Source organism: Bufo gargarizans, chromosome 10 (genome assembly GCF_014858855.1).
Source record: "Bufo gargarizans isolate SCDJY-AF-19 chromosome 10, ASM1485885v1, whole genome shotgun sequence".
Lineage (NCBI taxonomy): Eukaryota > Metazoa > Chordata > Amphibia > Anura > Bufonidae > Bufo > Bufo gargarizans.
This window is the reverse complement of record NC_058089.1, coordinates 33,517,126-33,542,078: the sequence shown is the minus strand read 5'-3', so window position 1 is coordinate 33,542,078 and position 24,953 is coordinate 33,517,126. Positions and strand designations below refer to the sequence as shown.

Sequence of the window (24,953 nt, the reverse complement as noted above, 5' to 3'; positions counted from 1 at the left end):
GTGCAGAACCGGAGAGAAGACCCATTTGTTCACAACTTCATTAGTCGTCTGTTGGGGTCTTGAAAAGAACTCTTTAAAAGCTTTGTTTTGTGATGGATCATACCAGTTCTTGAGAAATGTAAGGTTGTAAACCAATGTCCTATAACCCGTGAGAAGAAAGATTTTATATAGGTCAATAAAGAAATTGTTTGATATAAAGATGCCGGGTTTTATTTATGGCAGTACAAATAAAAATGGAATGTGCCAATAGGTTATAGGTAAGCTGTTGTCATTTACAGCCTAAAGCAGACGTATTAAAAGGATTTTCCCGGGATTTAAATAACAATGGTCTATCCTCGGGAGTCAGTGGTCTGACACCCGGGACCCCTGCCGGTCCACGACGCTCCGTGAGCACTTGGGCTTCTTCCTGGGCCAAAGATCAGCAACCTCCGGCACTCCAGCTGTTCTGAGACTAGAACTCCCAGAATCCTCTTTTCACTTTTATGGGAGTTACAAGAACAGCTGAGCAAGTGTGCATGCTGGGAGCTGTAGTTTCACGGCAGCTGGAGTGCCGAAGGTTGCTGATCCCGGTCCTAGGCCATGTGACATCACCACAAAGATTTAATCTATTTCAGGCCATTTTGATAAAAGCCTCTGCAGTCAAGGTCTCTTAGTTCATCTTCTTACATAAGAATTGAAGTGATGGTCATAGTTTCCTAACTGACCATAATGCTAGAAACCAGAATACTTGTATGTATTAGCATGCAAATAGTGACTCTACATCTAATTAAACAAAAAACAACACAAAATATACACACAAACACGTGATGCAGTATGACAGTTTATTGAAATTGTATATAAAATAACTGCTTTCTGCAAAATCAAATGAATGCTTTGGGAAATATTCTAATAATCCACACGCTATGACCCACATTATTATCTCTACCAGCAAGGTATCAAAGCAGTTTTGCAATGGAAAGATGATCCAGGCCATGTATGCCACACATGAATATAAACCACAATGTATTATGGACAAATAAAATGTATATATATATATATATATATATATATATATATATTTCCTAGTATCTATAGGATCATTTATCCTATGGCAGTGCGATATATAGTTATTAGGCTATATAAGCACTGATTGTTTTGAATAGTCCTTGCTTACTAAATGCAAAATTAAAGTGAATCTGTCACCACGTATCTGAATATCTCTCCAAATGATTTGCTACATATCCGTGCGGGTCTGTTTGGTAAAATGCTCTTTCTCCCATTCAGATTAGTGACCACATTCTGGAGAAATTCTTCTTTTTCTAATATGCAAATTAATTGCACTGAAAGCCACGCCCTTTTCTTGATGCCCACCCCTCTCCCCCAGCTTTGAGTGACAGGGCAAGACAGTCTTAATCTTGCCTGGCCCTGTACTTCCACGTCTGTGCAATTGTCTTGGGAATCGGCACAGGCAGGCCTGTACTCTGTGTGCGCCAATCCCAGGGGGCAAATGTGCAGGTGCCAGAGTACAAGGCCAGGCGAGATTACATCGCTGATGCCTGGCCCGCCGTCACTCAAAGCTGATGAGGGGCGTGGCTTTCAGTGCAACGTTGATGCCTTCATTGCAGTTAATTTGCATACCAGAAAATGCAATAATTTATCTGGAATGCGAGCACCAATTGGGGCGTTTTGCTCAGGAGAAAAGCACACATCTAACAATTTATTGGGATTGCTATACAGGTATGTGGTAACAGTGTCAATTTAAACAACTTTTAAAGCCTTCATTAAAAATGTAATACCATTTTTTTTTACTCTAAGTGTGTGTAATCAGTCACAGCTCTGCCTCTGTTTCTCACTATCGTCTTTGCTTTCCCCCTCCCTTCTCTCAATTGAAGAGATAGTAATGGAGGGGGGGGGGGGGGGGGTTGTAAATGACCAATCAGAGTGTGGAGAGGGGACAAAGACTCCCAAGCAGCACAGCTCACATAGGCTGCAAATAGTCAGTAAAGCACACACACAAGGGAGTCTGAAACTGTGCTGATACACAGGAGCTAGTGAAGTATGCAGCATCCTAGACACACACATCTCACAAACCAAATATATTACTGGGAGGCACATCCCAAATAAAAAGCAATAATTCTGGAGCACGCTACTATATCCACCCATAGGCAGGTTGTGGTAGTAGTCTTTCAACAGACTCTTCTAGCTCCTAATTCAAGAATCAGCACATTCTTGTAAACGGGTAAGTCATTCAAATGCTCTACCCACCTACTCCAGGGCACTACGCTAGGGATGACGGTAAACCTGGTGATTTTACAAGGCAATTACATGTTTTAAGTGTTTTTTCCCATATACAATAAAGCTCTGCCTTTTAAAATGTAGGAACCAGCAAATCTCCAGCGCAGGAGACTGGAGATCTGCATTATGGAGTTGTCTTTGTTGCTTCATATCTGCATCAACTTTGTCTTTGGCATTCAGTGAAAGTTATAATTCATAATCCAAACAACATAAATGTTACAATAAAGCCAACAAGAGGAAGACTATGTTCACTTCATGTTTGGCCTCTACATTCTGTGTCCACCTCTGACACTACTACATTTAAAATGTCTCTCTCTTTTGGCATATATCTAGCCAAATGACCTCTACAGGCACATCAGAAGTATCCCAGCCTACCTGATAAAAGTACATAACATGTGGAATCAGAACACAAGATAATTCATTGTCAATAGTATATTATTACCATTATGTTCAAGTCTTTAAAATGCCATATAATTTACAAATTATACAAATAATATAAATAACCCAATTCAAATACTGTCAGGTTCTCCTTCTGTCTCACTAGTGATCCTCTCAGACAATTATTAAAAAACTAAAATTAAGTCTTATCTACAAATCTTTCTAGAATGTCCACGTCATTGTGCTTGGTCTAAAAAAGGAAGACATTGTCAGAACATAGGAAGATCAGACTGGCTCCTTCTCTGTAACGTGAACATCATCGGCATGGACTGACAGGGTGGATGTCTGGCCACAAAGGTGCTGGTGATCCTTCCAGTCCTATCAAAAAGCAAATCAAGTCAAGTAAATGAAAACTGCAAGCTATCACCAGTTATATGATGTCATACCTGCTACACATCTTTAAAACTAAGAAATGCACTCTTTCGTATATGACAGCATAAAAAAAAGGCCACCTTCTAAATTGTACAGTAGCTGATAGTATAACTGTTACCTGCAAAACATGAAAAATATCCTGGCGGCAAATATCACATCATAGGCCTTGTTCACAAAAAGTTTAGTTGGCGTCTACAATGTAGCGCAGAAAAACACTGTAAAAACACGGTACAAAAATTGTTAAACGCTACGGACTCCCTTGGAGGCATTTTTTTTTTATTAATGCATTTTGGGCTAAAAATAATTTTTTAAGTTGGTCTTTATTTAAAAAAAATTTAAATAAATAAAAATCTCAGTTTTTCCTCTACCGCTTTCACTAGTGCTAGACTATTGTTCTCTGTCTCGCAGCTGCTGTGACCGCTCTGTAGCCCTTAATTCTGAACACCTGACAGCTCATAATCACTCATTATAGCCAAATTCTTAACAAACCGATAAGAATATGGCTTAAAGGGAGTCTCTCACCTCTTTTTCACCAATATATTTAAGAGCACTGTACCACAGAAGATTGCATACACATTCCAAGCTTACCTGTGTGCACTATGTGTCTGTATTCCATGTCCAGGAAAAGCACTTCTATTCTGCTGGCAAACAGGTCCCAAGTGCCCGGCTCTGCTGCTGCAAGTGCCCAAAGCAAACCAGACTGAAGAGGGGAGGCTGCTTTAGCTGCTCACATCTTAGAATTGGTACCAGCTAGATATACAGGTGAAACTCGAAAAATTAGAATATCGTGCAAAAGTTCATTTATTTCAGTAATGCAACTTAAAATTATAATATTGTGAAAAGGTTCAATATTCTAGGCTCAACGTGTCACACTCTAGTCAGCTAATTAATCCATAACCCCTGAGCAAAGGGGACCTGAGATTGGGGTTTTCATAAGCTGTAAGCCATAGTCATCCAAATTATAACAAATAAAAGGCTTGAAATATCTCGCTTTGCCTGTAATGAGTCTATCTCATATGTTAGTTTCACCTTTTAAGTTGCATTACTGAAATAAATAAACTTTGCACGATATTCAAATTTTTTAGTTTTACCTGTACTCAATATGGGCCTACCCTTGTTTAAAGCTGGCATTCCAACCTTTCAAACTATAACAGAAACACAGCATTGTATCCACTATATCAGAAGATATAGCCGTTAGAAATAGAGTCAGGAGTGAACGCCATTTTTACTTTCACTTTCAGTTGGGCACTTGGGAGTAGTTTTTCAGCAGAATAAAAGTGCTTTTCCTGGACATGGAATACAGACACATAGTGCACACAGGTATGCTTGGAAAGTGTTTGCAATCTTCTATGGGGCAGTGTTAGTTATATTGGTGAAAATGAGGTGACAGACTCCCTTTAAACAAGTGTTTATGAGCCATTAGGAAAGTACAGGTAAGGACTAAGGATCAGTCCGAGCAGCCCCTTAACGGATTGACTGTGAGGCAGAGAAGTAGTCTGTAGATGTACAGAAAAAACTGTGTAACATTTTTTTTTTTTATAAAGACTAATTGAAAAAAAAAAAAAAATTTGGGCTCAAAATAAGTAAAATACAATGATAAAAATAATTGTTTCCAAAGGTGCCCATAGCTTTAGCTCCAGGACCTTTTGAATGTCAAAAAATATGTGAATTCTTTATTCACCCAGCATAGAGACGTTTTGAAGCTGAATCTTTCTCAAGCAATATAAACGGATTGCCACGCATTTTCCTTTTTTGATTAATCTAATTTACACCACCTATTTGTTGTCCAAAGATGCACCAAAATGTTGGTGTGTTATTAGTGCACATTTAAAGTGTAACTGCCGTTCTATTTCTATAATGGATAGTGGCAGTGATACTGACCATTTTTGTAATATACTTTAATTACCGAAATCATACATTTCTATTACAAAAATAGCTCTAAAGCGGCCCATTTTGAGCCTTAATAACGCTCCTCTGTCTTCTGTTTACATAGAAAATGTCAGTGTCAGCAAGTCTCCACTGTTATGTAAACAGAAGACAGAGGAGCGTTGCTAAGGCTCAGAATGGGCCACTTTAGAGCCATTTTTCTAATAGAAATGTATGATTTCAGTAATTAAAGTATATTACAAAAATGGTCAGTATCACTGCCACTATCCAATACACAAATAGAAATAGAATGGTACCGCTATTGAAATGTCCATGACTTAATTTAGTAAATGTTTTACGCACCTATGAGTAAAGTAAGTAACAGTAACCAAAGCCGTAAACATATGAGCCAGCTCCCCAACATGACAACTGGCCGATGCCCATATGATAGAGGTGGTGGTAGCAAGACACATCTTACCCTGATTATGTCCCTGTTACATAGCTAGATGTTTTGTAGCCTCCTGGGACCTCCTAAAGGTCTTCAGTGTGCAGTAGGCATGTACAGTTACTTCAGATCTCAGGAATGTGGCCAGGTACAACTAACTAACTAAACTGCAAGGTATTAAAAGGTAAAGAACCGTTAAATACCTTGATACACAACATCTTAAACATTTATCCACAGAATATGCCAAAAATGTCTGATAGGTGCAGGTCTCAGAAGTGGGACCCGCATCTATCTTCAGAACGCCCGCAAAAACGGTCAAACTTCGAAGGCGGCATCACACGTGCCCACTAGGGGTGGGCGGTATAGGCGATATATAGGCGATATGCGATACGAATTTGGGCCACGATATGGATTTTCGCCATATCGCCGGACCGCGATATGATCGCGCGCACCATGTTCTCCTGAGCCGGCCGGCACAGCGGAGGGAGGAGGAGGAGGAGGGAATCCCTCCCCACTGTGCGCGGCTGCCGCTGAACGCCAATGAGGACAGAGTAGGAGGAGGAGGGGAGGGACTGTGGCCACTGCGCTACCAATGAATGTGCCGGCCATATCCCACAGGGTCCCCCTCCCCCCCCCCATCATTGGTGGCAGTTTGCAGTTCCGATCGGAGCCCCTGCAGTGTAATGCTGGGGCTCCGATCGGTTACCATGGCAGCCAGGAGTCACGCTGCTGAAGTCCTGGCTGCCATGGTATGTTAGTGAGCAGAGAGCAGCGCATTATACTCACGTGCGCTGTGGCCGGCGGTCGCTCCTTCTCATAGGTCTGTGCGGCGCATTGCTAATGCTGTAAGCATTAGCTATCCGCCGCACAGACAGAAGAAGGAGCGACCGGCGGCCACAGCGCACGTGAGTATAATGCTGCTCTCTGCTCACTAACATACCATGGCAGCCAGGACTTCAGCAGCGTGACTCCTGGCTGCCATGGTAACCGATCGGAGAACTGCAAACTGCCACCAATGATGGGGGGGAGGAGGGGGACCCTGTGGCCACTGCCACCAATGATTAATACTGGGGAGGGAAGGAGGGGGGGGGGGGTTGCGTTACCAGAGGGGACATATCAGAGGCTGGGGGAGAAGATCAGAGGCTGGGGAAGGGGGGCAGATCAGAGGCTGGGGGAGAAGATCAGAGGCTGGGGAAGGGGGGCAGATCAGAGGCTGGGGGAGAAGATCAGAGGCTGGGGAAGGGGGGCAGATCAGAGGCTGGGGGAGAAGATCAGAGGCTGGGGAAGGGGGGCAGATCAGAGGCTGGGGGAGAAGATCAGAGGCTGGGGAAGGGGGGCAGATCAGAGGCTGGGGGAGAAGATCAGAGGCTGGGGAAGGGGGGCAGATCAGAGGCTGGGGAGAAGATCAGAGGCTGGGGAAGGGGGGCAGATCAGAGGCTGGGGGAGAAGATCAGAGGCTGGGGAAGGGGGGCAGATCAGAGGCTGGGGGAGAAGATCAGAGGCTGGGGAAGGGGGCAGATCAGAGGCTGGGGGAGAAGATCAGAGGCTGGGGGGGGAGATCAGAGGCTGGGGGGGGAGATCAGAGGCTGGGGGGGAGATCAGAGGCTGGGGAAGGGGGGCAGATCAGAGGCTGGGGGAGAAGATCAGAGGCTGGGGGAGAAGATCAGAGGCTGGGGAAGGGGGGCAGATCAGAGGCTGGGGGAGAAGATCAGAGGCTGGGGAAGGGGGGCAGATCAGAGGCTGGGGGAGAAGATCAGAGGCTGGGGAAGGGGGGCAGATCAGAGGCTGGGGAGAAGATCAGAGGCTGGGGGGGCAGATCAGAGGCTGGGGGGGGCAGATCAGAGGCTGGGGGGGGGCAGATCAGAGGCTGGGGGGGCAGATCAGAGGCTGGGGGGGGCAGATAAGAGGCTGGGGGGGGGGCAGATAAGAGGCTGGGGGGGCATATAAGAGGCTGGGGGGGGGCAGATAAGAGGCTGGGGGGGGGCAGATAAGAGGCTGGGGGGGCAGATAAGAGGCTGGGGGGCAGATAAGAGGCTGGGGGAGCACATGAGAGGCTGGCGCCATGGTCAGCTCCCTGCTGTTGTGTGCACTATGCACAGGGCAGCAGGGAGAGTGTAAAGTCCTATTCACCCTAATAGAGCTCTATTAGGGTGAATATGACAAGGGTTCTAGCCCTTAAGGAGGCCAATAGTTAATAAATAAAAAGTAAAAAATAAATAAAAAATTTAAACACCCCCCCCCCCCAATATAGAAAACAATATATCGCAATATATATCGCATATCGCACATGCTTAAAATTATATCGCAATATAGATTTTAGGCCACATCGCCCACCCCTAGTGCCCACCTCTCTCTATTGAGTTCTATAGAAGTGAATAGAAAGAGTTGCGGCCACCGTTCCATTCATTCCCTGTCTGGATGTGGAAGCCAACTGCTGCCTGACCTAGTGGGACAGGGATCTGGGAACCCCTGTTCTTGAGACACAATTGGTGCAGGTGCCACAGAAGGGACCTGCATCTATCAAACACTTACTGCATATCCTGTGGAATACCCCTTTAAGAATAAAGCTTGCTGATCCCATGTAAGTCACTGCCTCTTTATACAACCTTGTTCTTGCTTTAGCTGTACATTATATTCCCTGTCCCTTAGGTTCTTTTGTGAATGTTCATATAGCATTTGGATGAAGCTTGTCAAGTAACAAGGGCTCTTACAGACACTTGAGACAGTTCCTACCTTACGCTGGCAGAAGATGGAGCAGTAATTGACTTTGTGGCAGCCAGTGCATTCGTTAAGAGCTTCTCTGCCGCAATTAACGCAGGATTGCTGAAGGAGACCAGAGTAGCGTTAGAGACACAATGTCACCCTAAGAATACATTTCTCAGCATTGTGCGAATAGGACATCGAACATAATGGAATACGAGTGTCCTACAGACAATGAAGTCAGAAAGTCTACTGTGTTACTAATATCTACCCTACTTCCATGTACAAGCCTTCACAAAAGATGTGAGCCTACGTTACAGTGCTAAATCCAAGTTCTCACTGTCCAGTGCACAAAGCCCCACCACGACTACAAAGACCATGAGTTGGGACCCCTACAGATTCTCAAATCGGTGTCTGCCGTGATCTGTATGGCACCTGAGGCCAATGCTGGTCAGCTATTTCACAGTGCATTGGAAATATAGTATATAGTAAAACAACACGAGGTTTGGACTGGTACGGCACATTTCGTTTTTCTGTTAGGCACTTCACATTAGTGTGTAATTACATGAGTATTCTCGACCTTCTTTATGTCAAAATGAGTATTAAGTTAGATTGCCCCTTTAATGGGGCTGTCCAGCCAGTAACAAAAAAATAAATAAAAAAATTTCAAAATGGCATAAAAACAAAGAAAATAAAAGTGATACACACCGCATCACTACCTTGCCACTTCCTTTCCATGTCCCCACACACAGGAAATGACTGCTCAGACAATCACTGGTTGAGGCCGTTCACTTCTGCAGCCGACAACCATCTGAGCCATTATTTTCTGTGTGCAGAGAGGGTCATGGAAATAGTGGGGACCAGTGCTGGGGGATTGGTGAATTATCACTTTTTTTTTTTATGTCATTTTAACCCTTTTATATATATATAAAAAAAAATATTATACCATGTGGACAACCCCAATTCCTTTTAATTTCCCTGCAACATGTAGGTGCAGTGGGCAAAATATAAGGACCAAATACTCATTTCCCTTCCCCTACATAGGAGTAAAGAGGGAAGGGCATCTAGTAGCCCACGGCAGAAGACACACAAAGACTGCTATTTCACATGAGGGCTTTCAGTTCGGGAAACACTCTCTGTGCGAGCGCTGGATTTCCCGGACAGAACACCGCTCCTCTGACTGGGATATAAAGAATCATGAATCAGATCATTTTTATTGTTAATAATAAATCAGATCAACAGTAATAAATCACAAGCGGTACAAGTAATACTGATATTGTCATCAAAAGAGTACCACACACATATATATATATATATATATATATATATATATATATTCACAATTCCATTGCAAGTATAGTAAACCATTACAAATGTTTTACACATTAATTCCCCACCCCCCCCTCCCACATCGCCATCCCCAACCATAAGTATTACCTACCCTACCCCCCTTCCCCCAACTCCAGCATTGGTAGGACAAACAGTAATTATCTAGAAAGACCAACAGTCCCCAACCAAAGACCCCACAATTTATCAAACTTATGAGGACACCCCGTTTCAAGAATACTGCTTTCTCATACATGAACATAGTATTAACTTTACTACGAAATTCCTCCATCCTTGGGGGGAGACGATTGAATTCAATGAAGAGCAATACGTTTCCTGGCTACATATAATACCCTCCCTATTGCTGTCCTACCCACCTCATCTATACCAACATCCGCCATATAACCCAAGATACAAACTTTAGGTTCACAAGGAACTCTTATTGAGAAGACTCTCTGAAAAATTTCCAATACATTTGTCCAAAACTCATCCAACCTTGGACAGAACCACAACATATGTATTAAATCTGCTGAATCCATTTGACATCTTGGACATGTAGCATCCACTCTGACACCAATTCTTTTTAAAAACACTGGGGTTTTGTAAACCCTGAGTATAATAAAGACTTGTGATAGTTTGCCACTATAAAGAATCATAATGATTTCTTCCTGCCTGACCGGGGGTCTACTGTACTGTACTTAGAGGACGCTGTGACTACAGTCCAGTAGACCCACAGTCAAGCAAGTCATAACCTCAGAGGAGCAGTGCTCTGTCTGGGAAATCCAACCCTCACATGGAACGTGTTTCCTGGACTGAAAAGCATGAGAAACTGACCTTACTCTTCTCAAATTTTTCAATTTTTTTACAAAAACATGGAATGCCTCGGTGAAGTCTTATATTATTATCATTTCCACCACATTGAGAGCTGCATATGAGGCGATAACGGCTTTCTAGTTTCTCCGCTATTTCCAGACATTCATCCATCTAGCAATGCCACTTGTGTACCCAGAAGAACCAATTACGGAAGAAGAAAGAAAATCGAGGAAGATGCTAATTATACCAGAAAGACGAGAATAACACCTCTGCATGCCCTTAAAAAAAGTCGTAATTCGAACACCAACTAGAAGTAATACAACAGTAAGTGTATTCCAAAGACCACCACAGTATGAAGACATTCAAGGAGCGTGATGAGCAGACGCATAACATGAGGGGGGGGGGGGAAGAGTGTGAAAGAGAGGAAATAAAACTCCTTAAAATAGTGAGAGGTAATGAGATGCAGAGCGAGAGAGGAGGGAGGTGCGACTCGGCTGTGACGATACATTCCTAAATCTGTCACACTTTGCTTTGCGTTGCTTGAACATACATTATACAGTACATATAGGACGCATGAACTCTAAAGATAGACTGAGCATTAATATTCCAAAAACGTGCGGAATTCTTCAGGAGCAGCACAATTATCATGTATCTAGATCGGGAACATATGACAGCATGGAACCCAAGGGTCCTGCTGAAAAATAGCATGTCAGAAAGGCTCAACACAACCACATGCACGATACACATATAAGTCTAAGTGCAAGCGCTTACCCGAAGTAAAATTTCGTGTTTGCCATCCATGTCCTCTGTCTGCTGGAAGAGATGACTGGGGAACTGCAGGAAAAGAAGCCCAACAGGTAAAGTTAATGAGAAAAATCTGTTAGCTGCTTGCATTCTGGCCAAAGTCATAACTGGAGTGTTAAAGGGGTATTCCAATTTTTAAACATTTGTGGTGAACCCATAAAGTGTACTAGGTGGGGGTCCCGCCACTGGAAACTTTGCCTATCCGATGGACAAGTAAAGCCAAGAGCTTTGAATTAGCAAACAGATTTATGGGACCCCCAACCCACAAAACATTTATTATATATATATATATATATATATATATATATATATATATATATAATCTCTTCTAAAGTGATTGCCCCATTACAAACACTGACCGCTGAGAGAAGAGGGGACCTGTGTGCACCCCTCTAAGTGGAGCGGCTGTCACACATGTCCACTGCCGCTCCATTCAAGTCTATTGGTTTGCTGGAGAAGGTCGTGCACAAGGTAGTCCCATGAAGCTGAATGGAGGGACAGCACGAATGCCTGATTACCAGTCCATTCAAAAAAGGGAACACAAGGTCCCCGTTCTCTTGACCAGCAGGGTTCCATTCCCCCACCAATTGGGACACTTTTCCCCTATCCTGTGCATAGGGAATAATTGTAATGGGTCAAACCCTTTAAAAGCAGTGTCCTCTCATCAGAAAAAGTTGACATGATTGTATGGGCAGGACTCAAGCAATTCACCCACAAGAGTCTGCTCTGTCCTCCAATCACATCACTGGGACAATGCGAGGTGTCCCTCAACAGAACAATGTTCGGTCCACCAATGACCTGGCTTACACTCCTGGTAACGCCACCCCCTTAAGCAGAACATGAATTTGTGGGAGACATCGGGGTACAGTGCACCATCAAACTCTGCCAATACAAGAACATCAAGATAAGAAGTTATCCTTGCCCCCTCAGGTGACATCAAAATGACTTGCCAACTAATGGCACAGGGCTGGCATAATTCTGTAATATATATCCCTTTTCTGATACTCTTTAAAAGGGGTTGTCTCACTTCAGCAAGTTAATAACGTTAATACAAGGCACTTACTAATGTATTGTGATTGTCCATATTTCTTCCTTTGCTGGTTTGATTCATTTTTTCATTGCATTATACACTGCTTGCATCCATGGTTACGACCATCCTGTAATCCAGCAGCGATGGCCGTGCTTTCATATTATAGAAAAATGCGCTGGCCTCTCTGATGTCTAGGACTAAAGATGAGCGAAGTATTGAAAAATTCAACTTCTTCACCAAATTTTAAAAAACAAAGCGCATTACTTTGTAAGTAGTGGATGTCATTGTACCCCTCAGATGCCGCATTCATCGTTGATTGCGGCATCTGACATTAATATTAAAGTGTAAAATAAAAAATAAAAATGATACTTACCTCCTTATCCATTTGATCGCGAAGAGCTGGCCACCGCCATCTTGATTGAAGATCTGGCGCGAAATCTCATGTGGCCTGTAGTGATGTCATACATCACCGTGCACGGAATTTCATACGGGATCTTTAATCAGAATGAAGGTGGCCGGCTCTTCGCACTCATATGGATCAGTTAAGTATGATTTTTCCTTCTTTTTTTTTCGCCATTTCAGGTAAAATCGATTCGTTGCCACGAAGAACGAGGAAATTCGGCTTTGCAGCTAAATCGAATTTTCCCTGAAACTCGGATCGAAGTCCACTTCGTGGACTTCAATTCGCTCAGCACTATCTGGGAGCATGGGAATGCGCATAGGCCTGCACTCTTTCCTATAGTGTGCAAGCACGGCCACTGCTGATGGATTGCAGGGTGGTAGTAACCATGGAAACGAGCAGTGTATGACGTGATGGAAAAATGAATCAAGCCAGCAAAGGAGGCAATATGGACAATCACAATACATTAGTAAGTACCTTGTATTAACTTCCACTACATGATAAATGCTATTTGCTGAAGTGAGACAACCCTTTAATCCTTGCAGCGCCTGTAAGAGAAGAGTCATGCATTTCTTGTCATAGGAGCAATGATTTTGTATGGGGACAAGCTATAGAAGTAGCCATCGCTCAACCTCATGCTGTGGAGGTAATCGCTGCTTCAACTGCACTTAATGAGCAGCTAACTGTGGGGAAGGAACTATTCCTTCCTGACAATCTGCTGCTCCTCAGAACTTGAAAATGTGTCTTAAAGGGGTTGTCCAAGTTATATTTATTGATGACCTATCCTCAGAATAGTTCATGAATATCAGATCGGCTGGGGTCCGACACCTGGCACCCCCGCCGATCAGCTGTTTAAGGATAGGTCATCGATAAATATAACTTGGACAACCCTTTTAACGCTTTATTCATACAGTCAGTGACGTATGGATTTAGACAAGGATGGGAGTAATGGCCCTCTTTGTACATTTAGTAGAATCTATGGCTGGCAACAGAACCTTGGCAATAATGGCTATAATGTGCACTGCGGGATACAGGGTTTTGAAGGTACGTCTGGCCAGGACGTGTCTAAGAAGGAGGGGTGTCTTAAAAGTGTCCACCACAGCAGCAAAGTCTGAATGGCTATAGTAACAGATTACCTTGCTGACTCCTATGCTTGGCCATACAGAGTCTAAGTTCTCCAGTTCTCTCCTCTGTCTTTCTCCTCCTCTTTCTGATGATCTTGCAGTAATTCACACAGAGATCTGTTGGTCTCTGGAACTTGAGGCCTAAAAAGAAGGAGCATGAGGCAACAGCTTCCTTCCTCTTTGAATTCTCTCCTAAGACTCACTAACTCACTGAGATGGGAGTGGATCCTGGATCCTCACCCAACATCCTGTAAAGGGCTGAACCAGGATTGTTAACCCTTGGTGTGCCATCCATACATGGCTATGCTGGGGTATAATCCATAACATGACAATAAATAACATTACATAATATTAAATAACAAACTATTTGCAGATACCCCCTTCCCTGGTTTTGGCTCACAATAAAACTGATGGAAATCACTGACTATGTTAATAAGGCTCAAACTACTATATGCTGCTCCCTGTAAGGGCAGGAAAACAGAAAGGACTATCTCCCTTTAAAGGATATCTACAGCCAATGCTAGAGGGAGCTTAGGAGCGTCCTGTATACAGAGTTCTATAATAAGATGTGGGGTGCATTCTGCTCATGGCTTGAGAGGGTTTGTCCTTCACTTGTGTCAGAATCTGCATGCAGATTAACAACAAATATTGTGTGGATGTGATCTGAGGGGAGTCAGATTTAGGCCTCATGCACACGACCGTTGTTGTGTTCCGTTCCGCAAAATGGGGTTCCGTTGTTCCGTGATCCGTTTCCGTGTGTCTTCCTTTATTTTTGGAGGATCATCATACATAAAAGGAAAGTAAAAAAAAGTCTAAGTCAAGTTTGCCATGCAAATGATAGGAAAAAAACGGACGCGAATGACAATCTTGTGTGCCTCCGTGTTTTTTCACAGACCCATTGACTTGAATGGGTCCGCGAACCGTTTTCCATTAAAAAAAAAATAGGACAGGTTATATTTTTTTGACGGACTGGAACCACAGACGCGGATGACAAACGGTGCATTAGACGAGTTTTCAATGGATCCATTGAAAGTCAATAGGTCCGCAGAAAATCACGAAAAACGGAACAACGGACACGGAATGAAACAACGGTTGTGTGCATGAGGCCTTAGGGTGGGTTAACATCACATTTTTTTGCCTCTGTTTTATGTACACATTAGAAAAAAAAAAAAAAACGCAGCACACAACGTTCTTGTATCCTGCACAGTCCGTTAAAAAAAAGTATACTGCGGTATGGTATCAGCATCTATTTAACGTATACTTTTTTTGTATGCGTTAAACGGACAGGAAAAACGTGATGTGAACCCAGCCTTTTGGAACTCTATTCAAATCTGCCTAGTGAGGTGGCCCTCATGGTCTCTGCATCAGGGCTGTATTACACCAACAGATTATCTGACCAATTTCTGTCCAATCAGACCAACAGTTGGTGTGTATAACAAAAGATCTGTGTGCATAAGCGGCCATCTGAGCAATGATTGGTCAGAAAATCTGTCAGTCAGAAAATGGCGTTTGGGACTTTAGATAAAAGGACAACTCAGGGACTTCTAATTAGAAATAAGCGATGTTAGAGATAAGAAAAAATGTTTCCTGGAAAACAGTATAAAGACTGTGTGCAGCAATGTAACACTGAGCAGTAACGTGATACAACAAGCGACCAGCCAAGAGAAAGGATTTGGCTGCCCCTGTCCTGGGACCGGACTGGACGCCAGCAAACTCTGCAGCCGCAGAGACCTAATACTGGCTGAATGAGGGAAGCGCAGGGTCCGACAGACAGTGTATGGGAAACAATCTCTTCAACCACTAAGTATTTACAGCAGGTTTCAGCCGCAATGGAGACCTGTCTGTCCCATAAGAAGATTATGGATTTAATTACAGATCATCTCGCTGACCTGTGTCATAGGCGCGGTGTGGGCTGCCGCCAGTAATGTCACAGCGCACACTGTTCTGGATAAGGGGTTACAACCTCTGGACCAAGCATTTAGCAAAAAAAAAAGATCCATAAGAAATACACAGAGCAGTTACAAGGAGGGGGTAGAAGATATTCAGACGTCACATCACATCTTCTTTCTTATTCACACACTTTGATTTCTTTTACTAAAAGTTCAGCCACCAAAATGACATCATATTTACCAATAATATTATTGCTAAACAGTCTTAGGAATTTCATAGATGCAATTGGAGGAAAAATATGAAAAATATTTTAAAGGGATATTCCGGAAAAAGTGAAAAATCATTTTTCAGTATATGTTCTGTATCTATTCACTACATTGAATGCAGTCATAGAATTCATTAATTCCAGTGCTTATGGCCTGGTCACTTGATGGACACAACAAAGCATCACCTTTAGGCCTCATGCACAAGGCCGTACCCATTTTGTGGTCCGCAAAAAAAAAAAAAAAAAAAAAAAAAAAGGATACTGGCCATGTGTGTTCCATAATTTCCCGTTCCGCATGTCCTGCCCTATGTTAAAATTGCTTGTCCACAAAATGGACAAGAATTCGACATGTTCTATTTTTCTTACAGGGCAATAGAACGGACATATGGATGCAGATCAGACGTGGACCAAAAATAGGTTAGTTTTTTTTTTTTTGCACTAATGAAGTTGTCCAGATTTTATTAAGTAATGGCCTATCGTCAGGATAGGCCTTCACTAGCTGAACCGCTGGGGTCAGAGACCCCGCACCCATGCAATAAGTTGTTTGGGTGTAGCGCCAGCGCTGGAAATGAGCACCAAAACGACATAGCTCCGTCAGCTGTGTAATGTAGGCTAGTACTTCAGCACTGCTCTCATTAACGTCAATGGGAGCAAAGCTGCAGTGATGAACTGTGTGCACTACAAAGTGGACAGAGCTGTGTTGTCCCGATGCAAACTTCCAAATGTGGAAGCGACACTTGAACAGCTGATTAGCAAGGGGGCAGGGTGTGGGATCCGCTAGTGAAGGCCTATCTTGAAGATAGGTCATCACGGTTAAAAAGTTGCACAACTTCTTTAAGCAGTATGAGGCCTTATTTTTTGGGGCAGCATTTTGGGGTGCAACTTTTATTAAAAAATAAACTTTTTAGGGAGTCTGGATAGAAAAAAAAGCAGCAACTTTGCCATAGTTTTTTTTTACATATTAAACTTATGCTATTCACTGTGAGAAATAAAATAAGAGTATTATCTTTATACTATAGGCCAGAAGGATTACAGCGATGCTAAATAAGTATAGGTTTATTACACGATAAATAGTACAGTCCATGCGGTCTGCAAACCACGGATCCACAAAATACAGATACCGGTTGTGGGTGCATGCCACATTTTCCTAATAGAACTACCTACTGATAAACTGACAAGAATAGTGCTGTCTGCATTTTAAAAATTGACTGGGTCTGTGTGCTATCCACCAAAAATACGGTCGTGTGCAAGAGGCCTTAATCTTGCCGCTTTCCAAGAACCACAACTTTTTTTTTTGCGATACTTGTAACTAAAAGGTGGATTTACACTGCCAGATATTTGGACATATTATCCGGAACAAACTTTCCTGACAATCTGCCTGTCTAAATGTGCCGCTGATCACCCAATGAATGTGCAAAATGCTTGTTTATTGGGTGATCCAGTTGTTTGCGCAGGCATCACCAATCATCATTTCTGGGCAGCAGATCTGCTGCCCAGAAACATCGTAGCTGTATCAGGATTAGCGATCGCAATGGCAATCCCTTGTCCTCATACTGTGGAGATGATCGCTGCATATAAACCGAACGAGCAGCTGACTGTTGGGAAGGAACGTGTAAACCCACCTTAACTGGTTAACTTGTCTTTTTTTGGGGGGTGGGGTGGAAGTTATCTAAAAGTCTGAGAAACTTCGAAAGAGGCATGTCGTCAGTACTTGACGAGCCAGAACCGGCAACTTCCAACCATGGGAGGTTTTCTTGAGCAACAGTATCAAGAGTACACCGTGAATGGTGGGATTTAGAAAAAAACATTCAACCAAAGGGGATCCGTAGATAAAAACTTGTTGAAGAAAGGGATCAGATGATGACATCAATAACTGTTCTGACAACTAGGCAGTGCACAGTCGAGCAAATTGCAGCTGAATACAATGCTGGTGCTCCAACTAATGTGTCTTACCACACAACTCCTTGTTCCTAAGCACGGATGGGCTCTAACAGCAGATGGCAGTTCAAGCGCCATTGCTATCGAAGGGAAAAAAAAGAGAAGCAAGACTCAATTGTGCATAAGAGCACAAAAAGTGGATTCCTTTGCTGTGGGAAACATTGCCTGGTCAGATGAATCCAGACTTCTGTTGCATCGTGCTGATGAGAGGGTCAGAATTGTTGGTGTTAGTGTCAACAGTTCAGGCTGCTACAGATGGAGTAATGATATAGAGAATGTTTCCATGGCACACCCTGGGTGCTCTGATACCTGTGGATGGAAGTCTGGACAGTAGGCCTTACCAAAGAACTATGGCTGACCAAGATCATGCGTTCAAGGCAGAAGGACACTTTCAGCAGAGAATGCACCATCTCACAAGGGTTGTATAGTTGTGGATTGGTTTAAGGAACAAGACAGCAAGTTTTCCTTGCTTCCCTGACGATCGCAGTCTTCATCTTGTAATGTTAGAGAGCATCTCTGGGATGAGGTAGAACAGGCTATTCACAGCATGTAAGTACCACCTCCTAATGGAATGTATGTTCTGAAGGCCAGAGGAGCTCCACCTCTCTACAAGATGGGTGTCTCTAAAAAAGTGATCATATTATATATTTTTTCAACCATTTTTGCAAAATAGAACAACTTTTTAATGGATTTTTCTTTTTCAAGGTAGACATTTTTTTCTAATAACCCTTTTCAAACTGTATTACATTATTATTTTTTTGTCCCATTGGGGGACTTCACAATTCGATCTTCTGATCGGTTTTATGATGCTTTGGTATACCTGGCAGGCATTGCTAGACTGTACTTTTGGCATGGCCTTACAGGCATATACTGTAGGCATGGTAGGCATCCGGCTGTGCCATCGCAACCTACTGACGGCACAGAGCACTGATGAAGGGACAGAGGGCACCTCCTCCCTCTATCTAACCACCTAGATTCCATGGTTATCATTTACAAGGGCATTAAAGGGGTTAAAATGGATCGGAAATCCTGTCTTACCTCCTTCCTCTCAGCGGCGGCTGCTGCCTCGTTTTTGGCCTGCTCCACGTAGGCTTTCAGCTGCTGTGCAGTACTGAGCAAAGAATTCACCATCTCTTCCAAATACAGCCAAGGTCTCTGTTGCTCTGATACCTCCAACCCATTTACCACTCCAGATGAGGCCTCTTTTGTGGGAATACTGGGTGCTAGTGCCAGCGCTGGAAGTGAGGACAACACTGTATGCAAATAGAAAACAGCATAATGAGTGTAACATTGACTTCTAGAGTTGTTCCCATGAACTCTACACATTAACAAAGTGGCTGAATATTGCAGAATGAACGCCACAAAAAGCATTAGTAAACATTGACTGAGCATCCATGTTTCAAATACAGTGGAGTTACAGCCTGGTAACCATTTCAACAAGCCTTCTAGTCCATATCACTCTTGCCAATATTCTTGTCTTCCTTGTTTCTACATTTCTTTGGTTGCCTCACTATCAAGTAGCAATTACAGATTGATCAAATGCCAATGCTGCTGTGATCACATGACTTTATATACAGAGAGCTTGATATTTCCTGTTTACGGCAGATATTAAAGGGAGCTGTTGGAGTGTTTGAAAAAAAAACAAAAAAGCACAAATGTTGTAAAAAAAAAACAAAAAAAAAAACAGTACTAACATCTTTAATCATAGAAACATATAAGACTGACACAGCTATTATTTCCTTTTTATTTTTCTCTCACCATAAAATATATGATTATCCTAGGCATGTTTAACTTCACTTACATCCTCTGTTGATCTAGCACAGTTTTTGTTTACAGGCTGCTAGTGGTATTACCGTTTGGCACGTGACTACTGAAGCCACTGCCTGGCTGTGGTGGGGACCACCAAATTATCTGCATTGGATCATTATTTTAGAAAATTAGCGTCTCTCTCTCTCTTTTTGTTTTAAACCCATTCAGAGAGAACGTCTCACCATAAAATGCAGTGCAATCTGCAGGCAGCCTGTCTGTTATAGAGCAGGAGGAGCTGAGCAGATTGGTTTTGTGGGAAAAGATTCTATTCCCTTTCTAAAGCTCAAGATGGCCCATTCAGCTATTATCAATGATTGATAGCATTCTCTGTGCAAGGCCTCTTGCTCACGAACATTTTTTTTTCCGTTTATGTTCAGTTTTTTGCGTTCCATATACCGAACCATTTATTTTAATGGGTCCGCAAAAAAACGGAATGTACTCCGTATGCATTCCGTTTCCGTATTTCCGTTCAAAGATAGAACATGTCTAGAAATTTTAATAAACAGCAAACTAAGGGTACTTTCACACTAGCGCTTTTCTTTTCCGGCACCGAGTTCCGTCCTAGGGGCTCAAATCCGAAAAAGAACTGATCCGTTTTATCCCCATGCATTCTGAATGGAGAGCAATCCGTTCAGGATGCATCAGGATTAGAGATGAGCGAACTTCTGTTTTAAGTTCGGCGTCTAAAGTTCGGCTTCCGGTTAGCGGAGAATCCCGATCTGGAACCGGATATGGATTCCGACTTCCGTTGTGGTCCGTGGTAGCGGAATCAATAATGGCCGATTATTGATTCCGCTACCACGGACCACAACGGAAGTCGGAATCCATATCCGGTTCCAGATCGGGATTCTCCGCTAACCGGAAGCCGAACTTTAGACGCCGAACTTAAAACAGAAGTTCGCTCATCTCTAATCAGGATGTCTTCATTTCAGTCTTTTTGACTGATCAGGCTTTTCAGAAAACCGTAGCATGTTGTATTTTTACCTCCGGCCAAAAATCCTGAACACTTTGACTGAACGCCGGATCAGGCCTTTTTCCCATCGACTTGCATTAACGCTGGATCCGGCGCCGTGTGTTCAGTCAAACCGGATCCGGCTTTTGCATGTTAAACCCGAAAAATGTGAAAAAAAAAAAAGTTAAAGTCCATAAATGGCGGATCCGTTTTTTCCAATGCATTTTTTCATTGTGATTAAAATCCTGATCAGGATTCAAATGTAATCCGTTTTCATAAGTTTTTCCGGATCCGGCGGGCAGTTCCAGTGTCGGAATTGAACACCGGATTTAAACAATGCTAGTGTGAAAGTAGCCTTAGCCGCAAAAACCAGTGTCAGGCAGCTGCTGCCAAGGCCAATAAAATATTGGGTTGCATCAAAAGGGGCATAGATGCCCGTGATGAGAACATAGTCCTACCACTGTACAAATCATTAGTCAGACCACACATGGAGTACTGTGTACAGTTCTGGGCTCCTGTGAACAAGGCAGACATAGCAGAGATGGAGAGGGTCCAGAGGAAGGGCAACTAAAGTAATAACTGGAATGGGGTAACTACAGTACCCTGAAAGATTATCAACATTAGGGTTATTCACTTTAGAAAAAAAAGACGACTGAGTGGAGAGCTAATTACTGTGTAGGAATATATCAGGGGTCAGTACAGAGATCTCTCCCATCATCTATTTATCCCCAGGACAGTGACTGTGACGAGGGGACATCCTCTGCGTCTGGAGGAAAGAAGGTTTGTACACAAACATAGAGGAGGATTCTTTACGGTAAGAGCAGTGAGACTATGGAACTCTCTGCCTGAGGAGGTGGTGATGGTGAGTACAATAAAGGAATTCAGGAGGGGCCTGGATGTGTTTCTGGAGAGTAATAATATTACAGGCTATAGCTACTAGAGAGGGGTCGTTGATCCAGGGAGTTATTCTGATTGCCTGATTGGAGTCGGGAAGGAATTTTTTATTCCCCTAAAGTGGGGAAAATTGGCTTCTACCTCACAGGGTTTTTTTCCTGCCTTCCTCTGGATCAACTTGCAGGATGACAGGCCGAACTGGATGGACAAATGTTTTTTTTTTTTTCCGGCCTTATGTACTATGCTATTATGTATTATTGCCCGCAAATCACGTTCCGTGGCTCCATTCAAGTCAATGGGGCTGTAAAAAAAAAAACGGAACGGATACAGAATGCATCTGTATGTCTTCTGTAACAGTTCCATTTTTGCGGAACCATCTATTGAAAATTTTATACCCAGCCTAATTTTTCTATGTTATTACCGCTTCCTTTCCGAAAAACAAACAAACAAAAAAAAAACAGAGACCAAATGGAAAAAACGGAACGGCAAAATGAAATGGAAGCGGAAACACTACTGAAACAAAAAATGGATCTGTTTAAAACGGACCGCAAAACACTGAAAAAGCCATACGGTCGTGTGCAAGAGGCCTAAGTGTGTATATATAGAAAGCAGTCATGGCTACCATGTACAACTGAACTCTGTAGTGGAAATCATCAGGGAGGAAGTAAAGGGCTACTAAGGCTAGTAATTTAAGTTTCCTCCTATACTTGGAGTGTGCGGCAGATTCTAAATTAGAAATTTGAATGTTAGTGGAGATGCACTTAAAAGGGGTATTCCTATCACATACAATGGGGTCATATTGCTAGGATATGCCCCGATTGTCTGATAGGTGCGGGTCCCACCTCTGGGGTGGACAGACCGGATTTCCCGGGGCTGCTCCCATAGAAGTGAATGGGAGTGCACCGCGCACGCGCAGCCCCTACCACCATTCATTTCTTTGGAGCAGACGGAAATAGCCGAGCCAGCGCTCTGCTATTTTCGTCGGCCCCATATAAATGAATAGAGGGTGGCTGCGCATGCGCAGTGCGCCCTTTATTCATTTCCCCATTGTAGGTGCAGGTCCTAGAGGTGGCGATATCCTAGCGATATGCCCCCATTGTCTGAGATAGCAAAATGCCTTTAAGGTGGTAAAAATTATATCGCAAGTACAAACCGGATTCCTAAAAAGTTGGGACACTATACAAATCGTGAATAAAAACTGAATGCAATGATGTGGAGATGGGAAATGTCAATATTTTATTTGTAATAGAACGTAGATGACAGATCAAACGTTTAATCCGAGTATATGTATCATTTTAAAGGAAAAATACGTTGATTCAAAATTTCACGGTGTCAACAAATCCCCAAAAAGTTGGGACAAGTAGCAATAAGAGGCTGGAAAAAGTAAATTTGAGCATAACGAAGAGCTGGAAGACCAATTAACACTAATTAGGTCAATTGGCAACATAATTGGGTATAAAAAGAGCTTCTCAGAGTGGCAGTGTCTCTCAGAAGCCAAGATGGGCAGAGGATCACCAATTCCCACAATGTTGCGCAGAAAGATAGTGGAGCAATATCAGAAAGGTGTTACCCAGCGAAAAATTGCAAAGACTTTGCATCTATCATCATCAACTGTGCATAACATCATCCGAAGATTCGGAGAATCTGGAACAATCTCTGTGCGTAAGGGTCAAGGCCGTGAAACCATACTGGATGCCCGTGATCTCCGGGCCCTTAAACGACACTGCACTACAAACAGGAATGCTACTGTAAAGGAAATCACAGAATGGGCTCAGGAATACTTCCAGAAACCATTGTCAGTGAACACAATCCACCGTGCCATCCGCCGTTGCCAGCTGAAACTCTACAGTGCAAAGAAGAAGCCATTTCTAAGCAAGATCCACAAGCTCAGGCGTTTTCACTGGGCCAGGGATCATTTAAAATGGAGTGTGGCAAAATGGAAGACTGTTCTGTGGTCAGACGAGTCACGATTCAAAGTTCTTTTTGGAAAGAATACAACCTATTAGAATTTTCTTTTTCTATGCCTGACTTGATCTACCTAAAAGCATGTTTCCTGCTGTATAGTCAAGAGTTGAAAATAATGTTTGATGTCGCTGTGAAGAAAAAGCAAGAGAAGCTGAGGTGACGGAGAGGAAAAACTTTATCCAGTTGTGTCTCACTGATAATTTTGATACCAATTTGCACCTCTGGGTTGCTTCAAGCACTGCAGAGCACATATATATTTAGCACTTTGATGTCTCACATCCAAGGTTATGTGCTGCCACAGAAGAGAAAGGAGACAGTGTGCAACAAGAAAACAAGAGCAACGCAAGCTAAAAACAGGAACTGGATATGGCTGCTGTTTCTCTCTATCACACAGCCGGTCTGGACCATCACAGCCACATCTACGATTCCTAGGCACATTATTGTTTGCATTTTACCGCATTAAAAGCGGGCAAAAGGTGTCTAAAATGCATGGAGGATACTGCGTTTTAACAAACAAAGACAACAAAGATGTAAAAGACATACTTTGCATGGTTTCATGAATCTATCTGTGGTTGTGGCTGCACACAGACCTTATTTCTGGTCACCACTTATTATGAGCTAAAAATAATTTTTTTAAATGGTCTTTATTAAAAAAAAAAAAAAAATATGGAGCCTTTTTCTCTGTACAGAGCTGAGATGCTCTAGTAGCAGCCTGTGGATTTTCTCTCTTTTCCGTCAGTTGGGGAGCTGATGGGCTCCATATCTCTGACCTTATAAATGCTCATTAAAGCTCAATCCTTATCTTACTGATAAGAAGGTGGCTTAAATAAGTGTGTGTTTATGATAGATAAGGTTTATTAGACCAGCACAAAAGTGAAAGTAGGATGCACACAGCTGGAAAAACAGTTAACCCCCTTGTGACAGTACGGTTCAATATTTTTAATAAAGACCAATTGAAAAAAATACATTTTAGACCCAAATTTGTAAAATGCAATCATAAATAAAATTGTCCCCAAAAGGTGTACATAGCCTTTAAATCTGTGTATAAACCACTTTTGGACCAAGGTCTGTGCTGCTGATAAATACTGCAGAGGCCATGTCCTACTTCTTTCACATATCACCTTGTTGTCTTTCCAACCAGTGTCAGGATAAAGATAGCAAAATTAAAAATCAATAAAATCAAAGTGACTAACGAAAGTAAAAACTAAATCTGTCTACCAACAATATAATCGTGAAGCCCATATTGAGAATTCTGTTACAGCATGCAAGCCAACAACAAAAATAAAGCCCGATACTCATCCCATCAAAACTAACTAAGCATGGGGCAAAAAAAATCTCATCAACACCCCCCCCCCCCCCTCTCCACCACAGATGCCCCCCGGTGGTCCCTGCAGGTTATGTTTACAGCGCAAAAAAAATAGAATTAGACCAGTGCATGTGCACCCTACAATGGTGGAGGTGCTGGTCCACTTTTATTTTATTTTTTTGCATTGTTTAACCAGGGAGTGGCTGCCTTAGTTTTGACCTGCCCATGGCTTTTAAAGGGGTTTCTGAGACTACAAAAATTCAGGGCAGTGTAGGAACCATCTATGTACTGTATTTAAAGGGGTTTTACGAGACTTTTATACTAATGACCTATCCCCTGGAT

At 42.8% G+C, this 24,953-nt stretch overlaps 1 protein-coding gene across 1 annotated transcript in view; it reads right to left on the bottom strand.

Annotated features, from left to right (window-relative positions):
* Positions 1–807: 807 nt before the first annotated feature.
* Positions 808–24,953, bottom strand: part of DEAF1 (DEAF1 transcription factor) — a 79,198-nt gene continuing 55,052 nt past the window's right edge. Inside the window, exons 9-12 of the mRNA XM_044269876.1 lie at positions 18,724–18,938; positions 11,006–11,068; positions 8,129–8,218; positions 808–3,030 (exon numbers count right to left, since the gene is read on the bottom strand). Of these exons, the coding sequence (XP_044125811.1) occupies positions 2,938–3,030; positions 8,129–8,218; positions 11,006–11,068; positions 18,724–18,938 (461 nt within the window). The 3' untranslated portion in view covers positions 808–2,937. The remainder of the gene's footprint in view (positions 3,031–8,128; positions 8,219–11,005; positions 11,069–18,723; positions 18,939–24,953) is intronic.